Source organism: Alligator mississippiensis, chromosome 5 (genome assembly GCF_030867095.1).
Source record: "Alligator mississippiensis isolate rAllMis1 chromosome 5, rAllMis1, whole genome shotgun sequence".
NCBI classification, from domain to species: domain Eukaryota; kingdom Metazoa; phylum Chordata; order Crocodylia; family Alligatoridae; genus Alligator; species Alligator mississippiensis.
The window spans coordinates 130142812-130157894 of record NC_081828.1 but is presented as its reverse complement, the minus strand read 5'-3'; the positions used below and the strand labels follow the sequence as shown (position 1 = coordinate 130157894).

General features: G+C 39.8%; 1 protein-coding gene across 8 annotated transcripts in view; it reads right to left on the bottom strand.

The window, feature by feature from the left end:
* PDE1C (phosphodiesterase 1C) overlaps positions 1-15083 on the bottom strand; it is a 491302-nt gene that overhangs the window by 114614 nt on the left and 361605 nt on the right. For all 8 annotated transcript variants that reach the window (XM_059728692.1, XM_006258197.4, XM_019483444.2 and 5 more), the window contains one exon: positions 164-277. In XM_059728692.1, the coding sequence (XP_059584675.1) occupies positions 164-277 (114 nt within the window). The remainder of the gene's footprint in view (positions 1-163; positions 278-15083) is intronic.

The following is a 15083-nucleotide window of genomic DNA, read 5'->3' as shown; positions in this document are numbered from 1 at the left end:
TTAAAGAAGCTTTCAGAGAATATACTGAAGAATAAAGATCTGTTTTACATATTCCCTCTGAGTAATAACTAAAGATTAGCTTAAGTTAAATAACTTCCCTTGTAAACAATCAGCACTTAATTTAATGGCATGAATTATCAACACATATGTGAAGTTAACCTACCTGGTTTCATCAATGTACACTGACTCAAGGACGGTAGCTGCATATTCCAAATTCTTTTTTAAGTCTACAACTGAAGCCTCTCCTCTCTCTAACTGCTTTACCAAAGACCGCAACCTGAGAGAGAAAGACAAGAAGCTGGTTAACATAGAGAGAAATGTGTTTGAGACTGATTACAAAATACTATCCTATACAAAATATAGCCTCATTTATTGTCAAAGAAGAGCCTGTGAAGTCTGCAAATATGCCATCTTACCAAACATAATTTTAATATTTTGGATAACATTTGTCCATAAGAAAGGTCATAAAACTTTTTCTTCCTTTACAGTATATTTCCGAAGAAGAGAGATCTTAACCCTGTAAGATACTGGATGCTTGCAAATCACGCTGAAATGAATGAGAATAGAAGGTGGTGAACATATAGTTTGGAAATATTATGAAGTTGTCACTATTGGAAATATTGCAAAATAAACACAAGAAAATCTTAGGAAATACCATACTTACACTTTTCATTATAATGTGAATATGGCCTCGATTTACCTTCCATTATGCTAGAGGCATATTTAAAATTATCACTGAAAACTGGGGTCCTTTTGAAAATGAAATCATTTTGTGAAAAATATTCATCATTTTGTGAATAAATATTACTCTAAAACTGTCCTATTTTTCAGAGGAATCCAAAGCAAAAAGAGTGTTCAATTCTCTCTTTCTTCTACTACCTTCTTTATTTCTGCTACATCATTTTAGTGGCAAATTGAAAAAAGGGATAAAAAAAGGGAGAGAAAATGTAAAAATGGAAGAAAAGGGGGAAATACCAAAATCACATTTTAGACACAAAACAAAATCAAATAATGTTTTCACACACACATTTAAAATAAATGAAAAAATTATAGAATAAAGATTTTAATGTTGTTCCGTTGTAAAAAGTCTTTACCATTTTAGACCAACTACAATATTCAAATATACAATTAACAGTGTGGGGATAGATAATAAATATATAATCTGGCCTCAATAAAATGCAGTGGTTTAGACAATATAGCAAACTCCTTCCCAATGTCCCCACTGTTCAGAGCAGTCAGTATGCCCCTATGCAGCAAACTAGCACTTCTCTGTAGCTGTTATATTGTTCTGCAAAATGTCAGTTTTCAATATCAAAACATTAAGAATGTGAACTGATGCAAAGAGGTCCACGTGAGTTTAAAGAGAACGTGAAACAATCGCTCTACGGCTGCCCCATTCACCTTAACACAGCTGCCTGGTGATGACCATTAAATGTCACCCATTGTAAGCCATTTTCTTCATAGTGCAAGAGGAATGGAAAGGGTCACTGATCTGCACAATTGACAGGAGCATCTTATTTGGTGACTCAACTGGGTGGCATTTCAGACACAAATACTTATGCATTCCCCAATCAAAAAACAGTCAAGGTCAAAGAGCTTAACAGAGCCAATGGAAATATTCAACCTTAAATAGAAAGGGAACAAGTGCAAGGAGCCTAGGGAAACAAAAGTGCCCACACAATCTTATTCTGAATATATGCACAATTTATTGTGAGTGGCAACATATTTTTTGTGTGGGTAGAGCTTGGAAAAATGCCACCACCTGCTCTTACCATGAAATTTGACTCTTGGCCAATGTAGCATGAATTTCCTGAAAAACTGACATAATTATATTGTCAAGTGTGATGGTAGATAGAGAAAGAGCCCTGCCATCACTTAGTCCTCACCAATTCTTGTACCTTCTTGCCCCCCTATAAAGATGGAGGGAAGACATATAACTGCCTTGTAATATCTTCTTCCCTTCCCATACTGTACCTTATGTCCTCTTACTCCCTGAACTAATTATCAAAAATATTACATTTGCCTTGGCTGGAGGAGTTAATAGTGCAGCAATCAGTTTGCCTTTCTTGATTTTTATTTCATTGATTGCAGCACACAGCAGGTCTACACCACAAGACACTCAAATATTCGTATTCAATAACAGCACAATGTGTGACTCCTGCTGCATGGCGCCAACATCCATCAAACAAGAAGATTACACAGAGTATAGAGTGCATCAAGCATTTGGCCAAACAGAAGTAAAGTTGTGTGAATGAAAGAGTGACACACAACTGAGGGTCCTAAGTGAAAAAATTGCATTGTCTGACCATTTATTTTCTGCAAGTACTTCTGCTTTATCTATTAGCTGCAGTTCTTGACTCTTACTTCTATTAATATGAAGCCATTGATATTTTCCTTTTATAATGTTTAAAAGCATTTGTATTTTGTTAAAACAATTCTGAATAAATCTGAAACATTAAGCTAGGTCGTCACTCTGAACAGAACCTGGCACTAGAGCTAGGCAAAACCTAAAATCTTATGAAAAAGGAAGCTTATGGTCAGCTGAAATTATTAATGGATTTAAATCAAGTCACCAAATAGTTTTGACCAAAATGAACTGCTGAAACAATTTCTTTCAACATTTGCCAAAAGAGGTGACATTACCATCATGCCTTATTCCCCATTGATTAGGGCACTCACATATAGGTAACCTTAGTTCAGTTTCTGCCTCTGCTTGAGGAGGGCTGAATCACATTTACCATTACAAAGGAGAATGATCCATCCACCACACTACCTGGTACTCTTAGTTTCTTCTCATACGCTGTTGTACTTTGTTATAAAATACTTCAATATTCATTGAATCAGAGAGTAATGAGTCTGTGATCTGGTGGTTTGGATACTCCTCTGAGATGTGAGAAATATTGGTTCAAATCCCTTAACCAAACAAAGAAATGATTAGCACTTGATATCAATTAAGAGATTGCCCTACTCCCAGGACCTGTTCATTAAGACAGGGAGAGAACAAACATTGTCTCTGTAGACTGGTGCTTAGGATATTCTCTTTGGAAGACAAAGGCCAGAGTGGCCATGCTGCCAAAAAGGGTTTTTTACATATTTTATACAAGGTAGACCAAAAGAGAATGATAGTACCCGGTGCCAGAATACCCGACATCAGAGCAGGCATAGGAGATACAGAGTCAAGGGAGGGAATTGAGCCTGTGTCTCCTACACCCTGAGTGAGTGCCCTAACCTATGCCCTAACACTAAGGGGGCACTTAACAGTGGTGGCCTTAGGGTTGTTGGGGCCCTGGGAAAAGAGTCATTTGGGACCCCTTAGAGGAGGGGTGGGCAAAATGCAGCCCATGGGCTGGATGTGCCCCACCAGGCCATTCTATCCAGTCTGCAGGGCACCTAAAACATTTAGAAAATTAATATATATCTGCTTTTGGCTGCCTGTCATGTGGCCCTCGATGGCTTGCCAAAACTCAGTAAGCGGCCCTCCACCCGATATAATTGCCCACCCCTGCCTTAGAGGTATGTACTCAAGTAAATATGAATACACCACAGTTGTACCAAGGATCTTTTTAATATTCTTTGGAGTAATTAAATAAATAGTTGAATGTTAAAATGCAAATAGACCCACTTCCTTTCAAAAACATTGCCCCCTCCCCCCCAAATTTGGGCCCCCTGAAGTGTTGGGCCCCAGGCAGTTGTCTGGTTTGCCCTCCCCTAAGGCTGCTACTGTACTTAATCTTGGTTTCCTTGGCTTTTCAAATGAGTGACCCTTTTCTCTGAGCCTAACCTGAATAAAATTTACTGTGACAAACCTTGAACCCTCCTATGAAATAAGAACTTTCATTTCTACCTGGGAGAACTTTTACCATCTTTTCTCCTATGCCTGAAGAAGGGTGCTTGTGCCCGAAAACTTGCAATTAAAGACTTTTTATTTTTCAAAAATCTAGTTGCTCTAATAAAATATATCACCTCTACCGCAAATTCTGATTCCTAAACTAAGCATTCTATTTCATAGTGAATTAAATATTTCCTTGAACTTGAACCTACATTTTTTCATTTGCTTAGTTGCAGAAGAAATCTAAACATTTTATCCTGTCTTGATGTACTTGATTTTGCTTTAAATATTTGGTTCATCAGCAGGTCATAAAACTTAATTAATTGCAAACCCTATCTGATACCACAGCAATTCCATCAAGGTAACTGGAGCTACTTGTAGAAGGTACTGTTCATTTTAAGTCAGGGAAATCACAATCCATCCTGCATACATTCAGTTGTTGCTGCTTTTCAACTACACATCATGTCACAGAACAATGATATGACTTCACAAATCAGACATTCTCATATCTCCACATTTGGTGTAAGTCTAGAGAGAGCTGGCTTCTCATACTGCAACAGCTCTTCTTCCTTATTTTAACTGCTATTTGCATTAAACAGCTGAAAGGCATTAGATATTTTCTTAGTAACACTTTTGTATAGAAGTAGTAGCTTTTGCTTATTGTTTTTCTAATTTAAGATATGATGTGTGCTATGGAGAAGGTTTGGCAATCACTTCTAAACTGGAGTAACCACAGAAGGGGCTATACTCCATCGAAGAAAATGGAATAACCTTAACATACAAAATGAGCACCAAGTTCTGTTCAACATTGAGCATTATTTGAGCACTTCCTGCAATGTTGTGAGTCCATATTGATTGTATCTTTGTGAAGTTCAAGGGAGGCAGCATTGCATAGAACTAAACACTCTCTTTGTATCTTGAGATTATTTCATGGTCTGTACAAACCATGCACTTCAAAGATATAGCATAGACTCACAACCTTGCAAGTGCTTAATGATTTACAGAATCTGAATCTATATTACTTTCAGTGCATGCTATAGTTCAATCCCCCATGAAGAACTCTGGAGCTAGATGAGAACAGTTATTCCTCTTGACTCCAGTGGGACTACTCATTTGTCTATAACAGATAGGATTTAGTCATCTCTAAAGGCAAAGGTACCAAAATCTCACATTAATTCCAAAGTCATAGATTCATAGAAGTAGGGTCAGGAGGGACCTTGTAGATCATCAAGTCTGACCCCTTGGGCAGGAGAGAAAATCGGGCTCAAATGACTTCAGCTAGGTAGACATCAAACCTCCTCTTAAAGACCCCCAGGGTAGGAGCCATCACCACTTCCCTTGGAAGTTGGTTCCAGACCCTAGCTGCCCTGACTGTGAAGTAGTGCCTTCGGAGGTCTAGTCTAAACCTACTCTCTAACAATCTGTGGCCGTTATTCCTTGTTACCCTGGGGGGCGCTAGGGGGAACAGGGTCTCTCCCAAACCCTGCTGGTTCCCCCTGGTGAGTTTATAGATGGCCACCAGGTCCCCCATCAGCCTTCTCTTGCAAAGGCTGAACAGGTTCAGGTCCCATAGCCTCTCTTCATAGGGTCTGCCCTGCTGTCCCCGGATCATGCAGGTGGCCCTCCTCTGGACCCTCTCAATGCTGTCCACATCCCTCCTGAAGTGTGGTGCCCAGAACTGATCACAGTACTCCAGCTGTGGCCTGACCAGTGTCGCATAGAGGGGGAAGATCACCTCCTTGGCCCTGTTTGAGATGCATGTGTGGATGCACGACAAGGTACGGTTACCCCTACTGACCATGACCTCGCATTGTCGGCCCATGTTCATCTTGGAGTCAACAATGACTCCAAGATCTCTTTCTGCCACCGTGCTGTCAAGAAGGGAATTTCCCAACTTATAAGTGTCCACTGCCCACTTACCTCCAGGTCGAATTCATGTTCTGAACTACTTTGTATTAACAAGCTATCTGTGATACTAGAAATTCTCGGGAATAAAATCAACTGGATACCAGTTGGACAAAGGTAAAATTTGCCAGCAAAAGAGAAAGTTTAAAGAACTAAATCCAGCCCACTAGTTTAAATGGAATGTGGGCAACAGAGGAAAATGAAATTGTTTTCAGTGATCGTGTCTACATGAGACACTACTGTGCAGTGATTAATCTGCATTTATTTAGTATCAACAGGTACTAAATAAATGCATAATAACCCAAGTTATTGAGAAGTAGTGCTGGCAAATGCCTTTTTTTGTGACCCGAAGCGACTGCACAGTAGTATCAGGCTACTGCACAGTCAGCATCTCATATAGACGTGCCCAGTATATTCTTAATGGACAACATTTATTATGCTCCAAGCATTCTACTTTTTGTTAGTAATAAAATGGTATCTGTGTACAAATATTTATCTCCTTAGCTGGAGGGCCTTATTATCAGCTGCTGCTGCTGCTGTTGTTTTTAAACAGCATAACATATTACTGCAGAGAAGATTACCACCACCAGTGTCTGGTCACCAGTCAACTTTAATTAGCATGTGAAACACAAATATTTCCTGAATAGTCAGGGCAAGCTTCTTAACCAGGGTAAATCTGCATAGCTCCGTCGATGGTCCTTAACGTTATTCTAAAAGCATTATGATTCTGACTCATCGCATGGTTTGGCACATTTTTCATGACAACTTGCTTTCTCACCTATCTCCTCAACAAAGGGTTAGTAGATATATAATCAGGCCTCATATTATTGTTAATACAAACTTATTTCTACAAATTATAATTATAATACCTAGTTCTTATATGGCATTTTTTCAAACACAGATCTCAGAGTGCTTTACAAGGAATGTTAGTATCATTATCCACCTTCTACAGATGAAGAAACTGAGGCACAGAGAGGTGAACTGATTTGCCCAAAATCACCCAATGGGCCAGCGGCCAGTAGTGGGAATAGAAACTAAAATCCCCAAGTTCTATTCAACTCTAGTCAACGCTCTTTCTACTTTCTCATGTAACAGTATTTTGTTACAGAATTCTTTATATTTTTGTTGTTTGCTTAAAATCTTTAATACACTCATGCAGGACTTACATTATACAGAACTTGTCATATATAAATCTGAAAACCCTAACAGGGTCAGGTAAGTACCAGTGCCTCATTTTTAAATATTGGAATAAAAGCAGTGTTGAGAGGTAAACACAATAAGTTAGGGACAAAGCTCTGAATAGGTCTTCTAGGCCCCACTTCTGTACCTTATCAACCTCCCTGCATGCTTTCATTAATATATATAGTGCCATAGGTTTGTATAACATTTTCCAAGGAAATGTTGGGTGTCTATACATGTGCAGCAAGGCTGGTCTAATGCATCAGAGAAGACTCGATTAATTGAGTCTGCTGGAGCATGGTAATTACTGCACTCCAGCAGACTCCAACATCATTTATATCAGTGTCCCCAGACTGAAAAATGGTGTTGGGGGTGCTTTAGCTAAAGCTCATTCGATGAGCTTTAATTAAAGTGCCCCCACCATCATTTTTCAGCAGGGGGGTGACAGTGATTCACGTGATGCTCCAGACACTTTAATTAGAGTATCTTGGAGCTTCTCTAATTAAAGCGCCTTCCCGCCACTCCCACTCCAGGAGCAGGTCTATAAATGCCTGATGTCCCTAACACAAAGTGCAAGTACTATAATGTAAATATTCAGAACTCTTGTGATAGAGGTGATATCTAATAATTCTAATATTATAAATGCCTTAGTCTGTCTGTCCATAATGCTTTATTCTATGTTTCTGATTGGAAATAACCAATTAGAGTGCTCGGAGAGCATTCCGGACAGGAGGCAGGGATGCAGCGGAGCACCGACATGATAACAGGGACAGAGCAACTGGAGATACTGGCCTTCTCCCCCCTTCTCCCCCAGCTCCCTGCAGGTTGTGGCCCAGGTTGCTGGCTCAGGGGGACTGAGGGGATAATGGGAAAAGGCCCCTCCCCCCACACCCAGGAGACAGCGGCAGTGCAGAGTGGTGGCTCTCCCCCCCCCCCCATCATTTCTGATGGACAATTGGCTAGTTGATATCTAATAACAGATATCATGTCTACCACAAAAGTTCTGAATGCTTTTGTCTTTCGACCAACACAGCAACAACCTATATTCCTAAAATATGGACGATATGGAAGCCATTTTTAAATTAAAACTTTATAATTTTTATAAGAAAAGCAAAATTCAACACCCTGAGACCTGGAGGCAAACACCCCTGCTCCAGCCCTTTGTTTGAGCTGAATTTCCATACTTTGCAGAACAGGTTCACCACAATAGAACTTCCTTACCCAGAAGAAACAATTGCATCACCAACCTTCTTGTGCAAAATGAAACAACTTAACAAGAAGAAAGCTTGCAGATAAAGAACATTCTTTTGCAACTATCTAGTTGGTCTAATAAAAGGTCTTGTGGCCTCTACCACAAGAGTTCTGGATGCATTTGCCTTTAGACCAACATGGCTATGACCTATATCCTTGAACAAAGTGAATATGACATTAATAATCTAAATCACTATTGAAGCAAAACATTTTTTCATCAGAAAATGCTGATTTTTTGAGACCAACACTTGGCAATAAATCAGAGAAAGATTTTTCTAGTTCAAAATGGAATTTGTAGTAAAAAATAGACAGGGACAAGTTCAAATCCCAGAATAGCCAAGTGTTTACAGAACCTGTCTGTGATGTGGGAGAGCTGGGTTAAAATCATTGTGTATTACTTCTAAATTGGGACAAGTACTTAAACTTAGGTCTCTCACAACCTAACTGAGTGTCATAACTACTGTTCTAGAGAGTCAGCCTCTACCCCAATGAATATTTATTTACTGATATTAAGTGGAACAGCTACAACAAAAAACTAAACAAAACTCCACTCAAGAAAATCTAATGGCCAGGCAGTAGGTCATTCACCTGGGATAAAAATAGGGTGACCATATTACATTTAAAGAAATCCAGGATACTGCTCCCCCACTTCTTAAGTCAGAGGTGCTGCTACAGACAGTGGTGCTCTATTGCAGTGCTTGCCAACCCACCTCCCTGGTGCACCAGGCTGCTCCGCCTCCCTGCTGGACTGCACCCCATGCTCCTGCGATTCTAGGACTTCTCTTTTAATTTTAACCAACTATCCAGGACTGGCCTACAAAATCTGGGACTGTCCTGGCCAAACCAGGACATACGGTCACCCTAACATAAGAGACCTAGGTTTAAGTGTTTCCTCAGTTTGGCAGAGCATAAATTATTTGAACCAAGATTTCTCACTTTCCAGGCTGGGATATGGGCATCTCTCTTTTCCTTCTTTAATGAAAAAAAAACAAGGCCTCAACTTCATCCTGATACAGAATGAGAAAAAATTGTAAAGTCTTGAAAATATGGGGAAGAGAGAAAAAACTCCTTCTACTTTAGCTCTTATATTGAGAAAACCAAGACAGTCAAAAGGGCTCTTTCCATATACAAAACCAAGAAAGATGCATCTCTTCTGCTCTGATTTTTAAAGACATGTATGGTTAGTAGAAATAAGTACATTAAAAAAACATTTTTCCCCAGGAAATATTTCCATAGTTACAACTAAACATGAACGAACTAGGAATAGCTGGCTGTTAATATCATATCTTGAGCAGTATGGTGCCCTACTCTTCAACATGCATTGTAACTTCCCAAGCTAACTGATATTTCTGAAAAAATGCAATGTTTTTAAAGCATTCATTTTAGCATGGCAGTATCTAATGATGATAGAAAATGTTTATGATTTAATGCATGGTTTCTCACACTGGTGATTACAATTCCAAGGGGAGTTGCAAATAGGTCCAAAAGGATTAGTGATATTCCCATCTGTCTGATGGCTAGATAGGGCAAAGGAAACCCTTCTTTTTTCTGTTGTAACATTAGGTCACAGCATGAAAAACATTGTGAACCACTTGCTTAGAAAAGTGAGCGGCATGGCAGACTGAAGCAAACCAATACCCGGCAATGAAATACAAGTGTGCTCAGTTCTCCCTACAATTACAGATCCAAGTGACAGCAAGCATGGTTTGGCTCTTCATACTGCCGAAGCATACTTAGCACTGGAACTTTGCAATGGGATTTTTAAAACTCAGAGCTAAACCATCTGCTGGAATAAATGACAAAAAGTACTAAATTGGCAATTTGCACCTTCTGAGGATCTCCCCTTCAGGCTTTATGAGATGTGGTTTGTCCTCGTAACCTTGGTAATATTTCCCCTCCCCACTCTTTTTAAATGTGCTCTGTCCTAGACTTGCCTCCTTCAATCTCAAGTGTGACAACAATTCTAAATATGTTGTCCATGTTTACAAAGCACTTAGGAGCAGTATAATACTTGTGACTGAAAAGTGATACAGAAACATTCCAAATCTCAGTTATAATAATTAGTATTTTTTCCACACTTAACCCTTTGTAGCAGTATATATATATTTATAGCATTTTTCTCCTAAATAAATATGGTTAAACCCTGTTTCTATTAACTTTAATATGGGGCAATTCTGTTTATAGTCCTCTGCATCAAAGGGGCACCTTGGCAAAATGAACACATGCATAGACTTAATCCCTGCTATGGCAAGGCTTTCATGAGTATCCCCCAGACAGAAAGAATGACACTCCAATTAGCCATCTGTATGGAACACTTTTAACTCCAGCAAATCCTCATCACTCATTAACTTGGAAAGCATGAATCAGAGGCACCTCCTGCTATCAGTCTGTGTTTATGCAACTTTGGTTAGTCAAATAACATCTATGTAATGAAAACTCAAGAGAATGATTTCAGAAGCAAATCATCTGTGATGAATATCCTCTTTTGATGTCCAACCCAGATATTTTGTATGGTAATAAAAAAACCCCTTTAAAAATAAACAAAATAATAATCTTAAAAATACTTACTAGGCCTGATTTTAAGAATGCAAACTTCAGGGAAACCAAACTTGAGCTGATGCAGGCTACAAAGAGCTACTAAACTATAGGCAAAGCTCTCCTACTCTGACCTGTATTGCACATCTCCTCCCAGTCAAGTCACCATTGCCATTGGGTGCCTATACAAGTGCTCTGATGTGTTCTAATTAAAACACTTTGAAGAAGACTCAATTAATTGAGTCTGCTCCATGTTCTAATTAGAATGCTCTAACATCAGCACAGTGTCACATATATAAGCCCCCATGGGTTTAACAATGGCTCTCCAGGAACTGCTCTAATTAAAACAACCCGCCCCAACCTCTTCCCAGAGCATGTGTATAGGCTGCTGTTAATGTCTCCAGGAAATCCATGCACAACATGAATACAAGCTAAGTAGCAGAGATGTTGAGTGGAGAAAGAGACAAATACAAAGAGAAAGAGCCAATAAACTAGGGTACAGATTACCTCAAAACAGCGAGGAGACTTAAACTAAGGCCTGCATTATCCCTGGCAAGTGCCCCAACCATGAGACTCCTGTCTATTATGAGTGACATCTGTCCTTTTTTTTTTTGGTCTCATTTTCATTCTATGGCAGAGAAAATGAGAACCTCACCTATTTATGAACCTCACCTGTTCCACTCACTCAAATTCTTGTTTTTTGGAAAGGTCTCATAAAATGATACCAACCAATAGACCAAATGGAGGACAATAGTTATCACACCCACTTTCACAGGACTGATAACTCTCACCACTATTTCAGGCATCTAGCGATAACTGGTGTTTTTTCTTAAAGCCCAAGCTTATGGAATCACATAAATGTACCAGAAACTCCAATTTCTTTTTTAAAAAAGAATTGAAATCCTCATCATTTCAGAGAAAAGCTTGAAAATCAAAACCTATAAGGTTAAAAACATATACAGCAAATTAAATAAGACAAAAATTGCATTATTGTTTAAAATGTTATGGTATTTTGGGTCTCGATTCAAGTGTGAACTATTGAATAACTGTTAACATGAATCTAAAGCCCAGATACTGATTCTCTTAACATATGGAAAGACAAACAAAATACCACCAAGGGGAAAAAAATATAGGACTTCACTCCTTGTTGGTTGCTGTGAATTAACTTTTACCCTTTGCTAAATGGAGATGATGCTAAGGTCGTTTAGCACTTTTTTACTGAAGGCTAAGCTGCCATGGTATAGTATACAGGGCAGACTCTGCTTGGCAGGTGTAGTAAAGCCCTCTCCACTGCTACCATACAGTTAACTGTTCATATGCCCACCCCACAATTCACAATGGATGTTTTTACATGTGCTCCAGGGGTGGGGGGAGGTGCTTTAAGTAGAGCAGCTCCAAGAGCCACTGTAATTAAAGAGCTCACAGTGATTTGTGTATCAGCATCCCCACGCTTCAAAATGGCAGTGGGGGCACTTTAACTAAAATGTGTCAAATGAGCTTTAGTTAAAGCACCCCCACACTTCAAAAAGGTGGCAGGGATGCTGATATACAAGATGTGAAGGCTGCTTGAGGCACACTAATTAGCATGCTCCAGCAGACACGGTTAATCAAGTCTGCTCGCAGTGTGTCGGAGCAGCCTTCACCCACGTCTACAGGCACCCATTGACTTTTCAAAGGAAAAGCCTATTGAAGAACAGCAGTAGTGAATCTAGTGCTATATTGGATTTCATATCAGCATTACAAATTATATTTACTCATACATTGTTATTAGAATAACGTATAGTATTATTACATACAAATGATATAGTTAGATACATAGTTATATTATTCAACAGTATTATATACATATACCATTATATACTATACATTATTATAATAGTGGAATTACACACAGTATTATTATAATGGAATGCTGGCAGCCAATAACTTATAGGGAAGAGACTTTGGAAGGTCTAGAAGAGAAGACCATGATGGTGGGAGGGCTGAGAATGGGAAAGAAAATAGAGGATAGACATTAAAGAGGGACTGAGCAAGAACAGAAGAAAATGATTGAGAGGAAGTGAAGAAGCCTGACACCAGTCCTCCATTCAACAGTCTCTAGGCTCTCACTGTGAAGAGTAAAACTGACTTCCTTGGGACTGATTCTATGAATAAAGTTACTCAGAGGAGCTGAGCTATACAGGATGTTTTTTCAAGTAGGATGTTTATAAAGTCCTTCTGCATAGTCCAAAGGGATGAATCCTGTATGTACTATGTACAGAACTCCCATTTATTTTAACAAGCGTTTTGCAGAGGGAAGATTTCCAGAACTAGGACCATATTTCAATGGTCTGTTAATCTGGTTTAGAATTTGTATCTAAACCTTTTACCATTCAGATAAATAAACTCCTCACTGTTTTCTGAATAAAATCCACATTTCCTACTCAAGTTCTGTGTTGGTGAGAGCTCTAAAAACATAGAAAACATTAACTCAGAGTCCACAGATAGTAATTCTGAGTATAAGGGTTTAACTTCATAGCACATGCCTGAGGAAGACAATCCAGGAAGCCAACCACAGCTGCAGCAATTTCTACTAAAACACAACAGAAAATAAGAGTTGGTGATAATTGCCAAATCTCACACAAATACATTAGGTTTAAGCAATCTGTTATTACTGTTTTTGTATAGCAAGAGCTGAGTGACATCTTCTAGAGGGAGAAAAAGCAAAGGTTTACAAGGACCAATCACTGAAAAACAGAGCACTTCTACACTGGCATTCATTCATCAGTAGTAATTACAGGCAATCTTTCATTCATTGTTTTGTTTCCCTCTTGTATCATGAAACAACATTCTTCCTGATGGATCTTTCAAAAAAAAATCAAAAGGTATTTTGAAGTAGACAATTCATTTGTATTATTTATAAACACAACAGTACAGCTGTGATAAGCTCGGCGGCCTTGGCATAGCAGCGTGTGGTTTGTTTCAGTCCCTGTGCATTGAAATTAACCTCAAATCATGCATGCAAAGCTCAGGTGGAATCACAATCACAGTCTACATTTTCAGGCTGCAATCTGAAATTCCTGCAAGGCCCAAACAAAAAGGGGGTTATTCCTAAAATATAAACTTTGACTGAACATGGGGTTCATATCAGAAACAAACTAAGCAAATCCTCTCTCCTTTGTGTTTTGAAAGGCACAAATCTCACCAAAACAATTTCTAAATTACCTTTGTCCCCCCTATCTAATTTGCACCATCTGCTGATATTGACAATTACAGCAAATTACTCACAGGACCCAGCCTCCCACTTCCCATGTGCAAACAAACACCTCTGTGTTTACTTTGGTTACACAGGCACTGAAACCACCAGGGATAAACAATCAAAAGACTCTTTCTGTTAAACGTATGGAAAATTACCATGTAATGCAGAGATCACCATCTCGTGCTCAGGCAATTACAGCTACTGCCCATAGGCCCTTTCCAATTTCCAATAAAGTCAATAGGAGTCTTTCCACTGATTACAGAGGGAGTTTGACCAGGCCAGGTTTCATTTCTGTGAAACAGAGGTGCTGCCAAGCTAACAGTCTGCAAATAGATATTTTGGCCTACATTTCCAAAAAATGTATAGCTGAGTTTGGGGATCCAGGGGATCACTGTAACTCAGAACACTTCCTGCAAAGTGTCCTTAGTTACAATGGGAAGCTGCACTTCCATCTGCACCCTATGGCCATGTCCACACAAGCATGGATGTTTGGTTCCCCAAGGACAACTAGCAGCAGCACACCTTGTGCTGCCACTAGTCCTCAGGAAACGCCTGTGCCACCCTCCCTCTGGCACATGGCAGGTTACCCCGGGTGCAGTAAGGGCAGCTGGAGCCAGCACCGGGGTGGCCCCAGAAGCTTTATCCTGGGGGCCTCCTGGGGCTGCAGTAGTGGTGGTCCTGACACTTGGAGCCTGGCTGGAAGCTGGAATGTGGCTTTGGCTGGCCAGGCTCTGGTTTTGAGCAGTGCATGCTGCCCCTGTGTGTGCTGTGCCACTCCGCTTTTTTTTTTTTTTACACAGGTTTTTTTGACTCCTGAATATCCATGGATGAATAGCCATGGGGATATCCAGCAGGGCTGTGGAAAGCTTCAGGTGCTGATTTGATTCAGAGGAGATTTGGCTCGATTCAGATTTGGAGATTTGGCCACTGAATCGAATCAGGGGACCAATTAAAAGGTCTGAATCAATTCAAAGTTCTCTGAATTGATTTGGAAAAGATTCAGAGAGCTTCGGTGATTTGGGCAGTCCCTACCCGCTGCAGCAGGGAACTGGACCTGGACTCCAAGCTGGTAAGTAGGGGGTGGGGGAGAGGAAGCTGGAGGAGGTGAGAGGGGATCATGGGGGGACCCCTGTCAGCTTCCCTAGC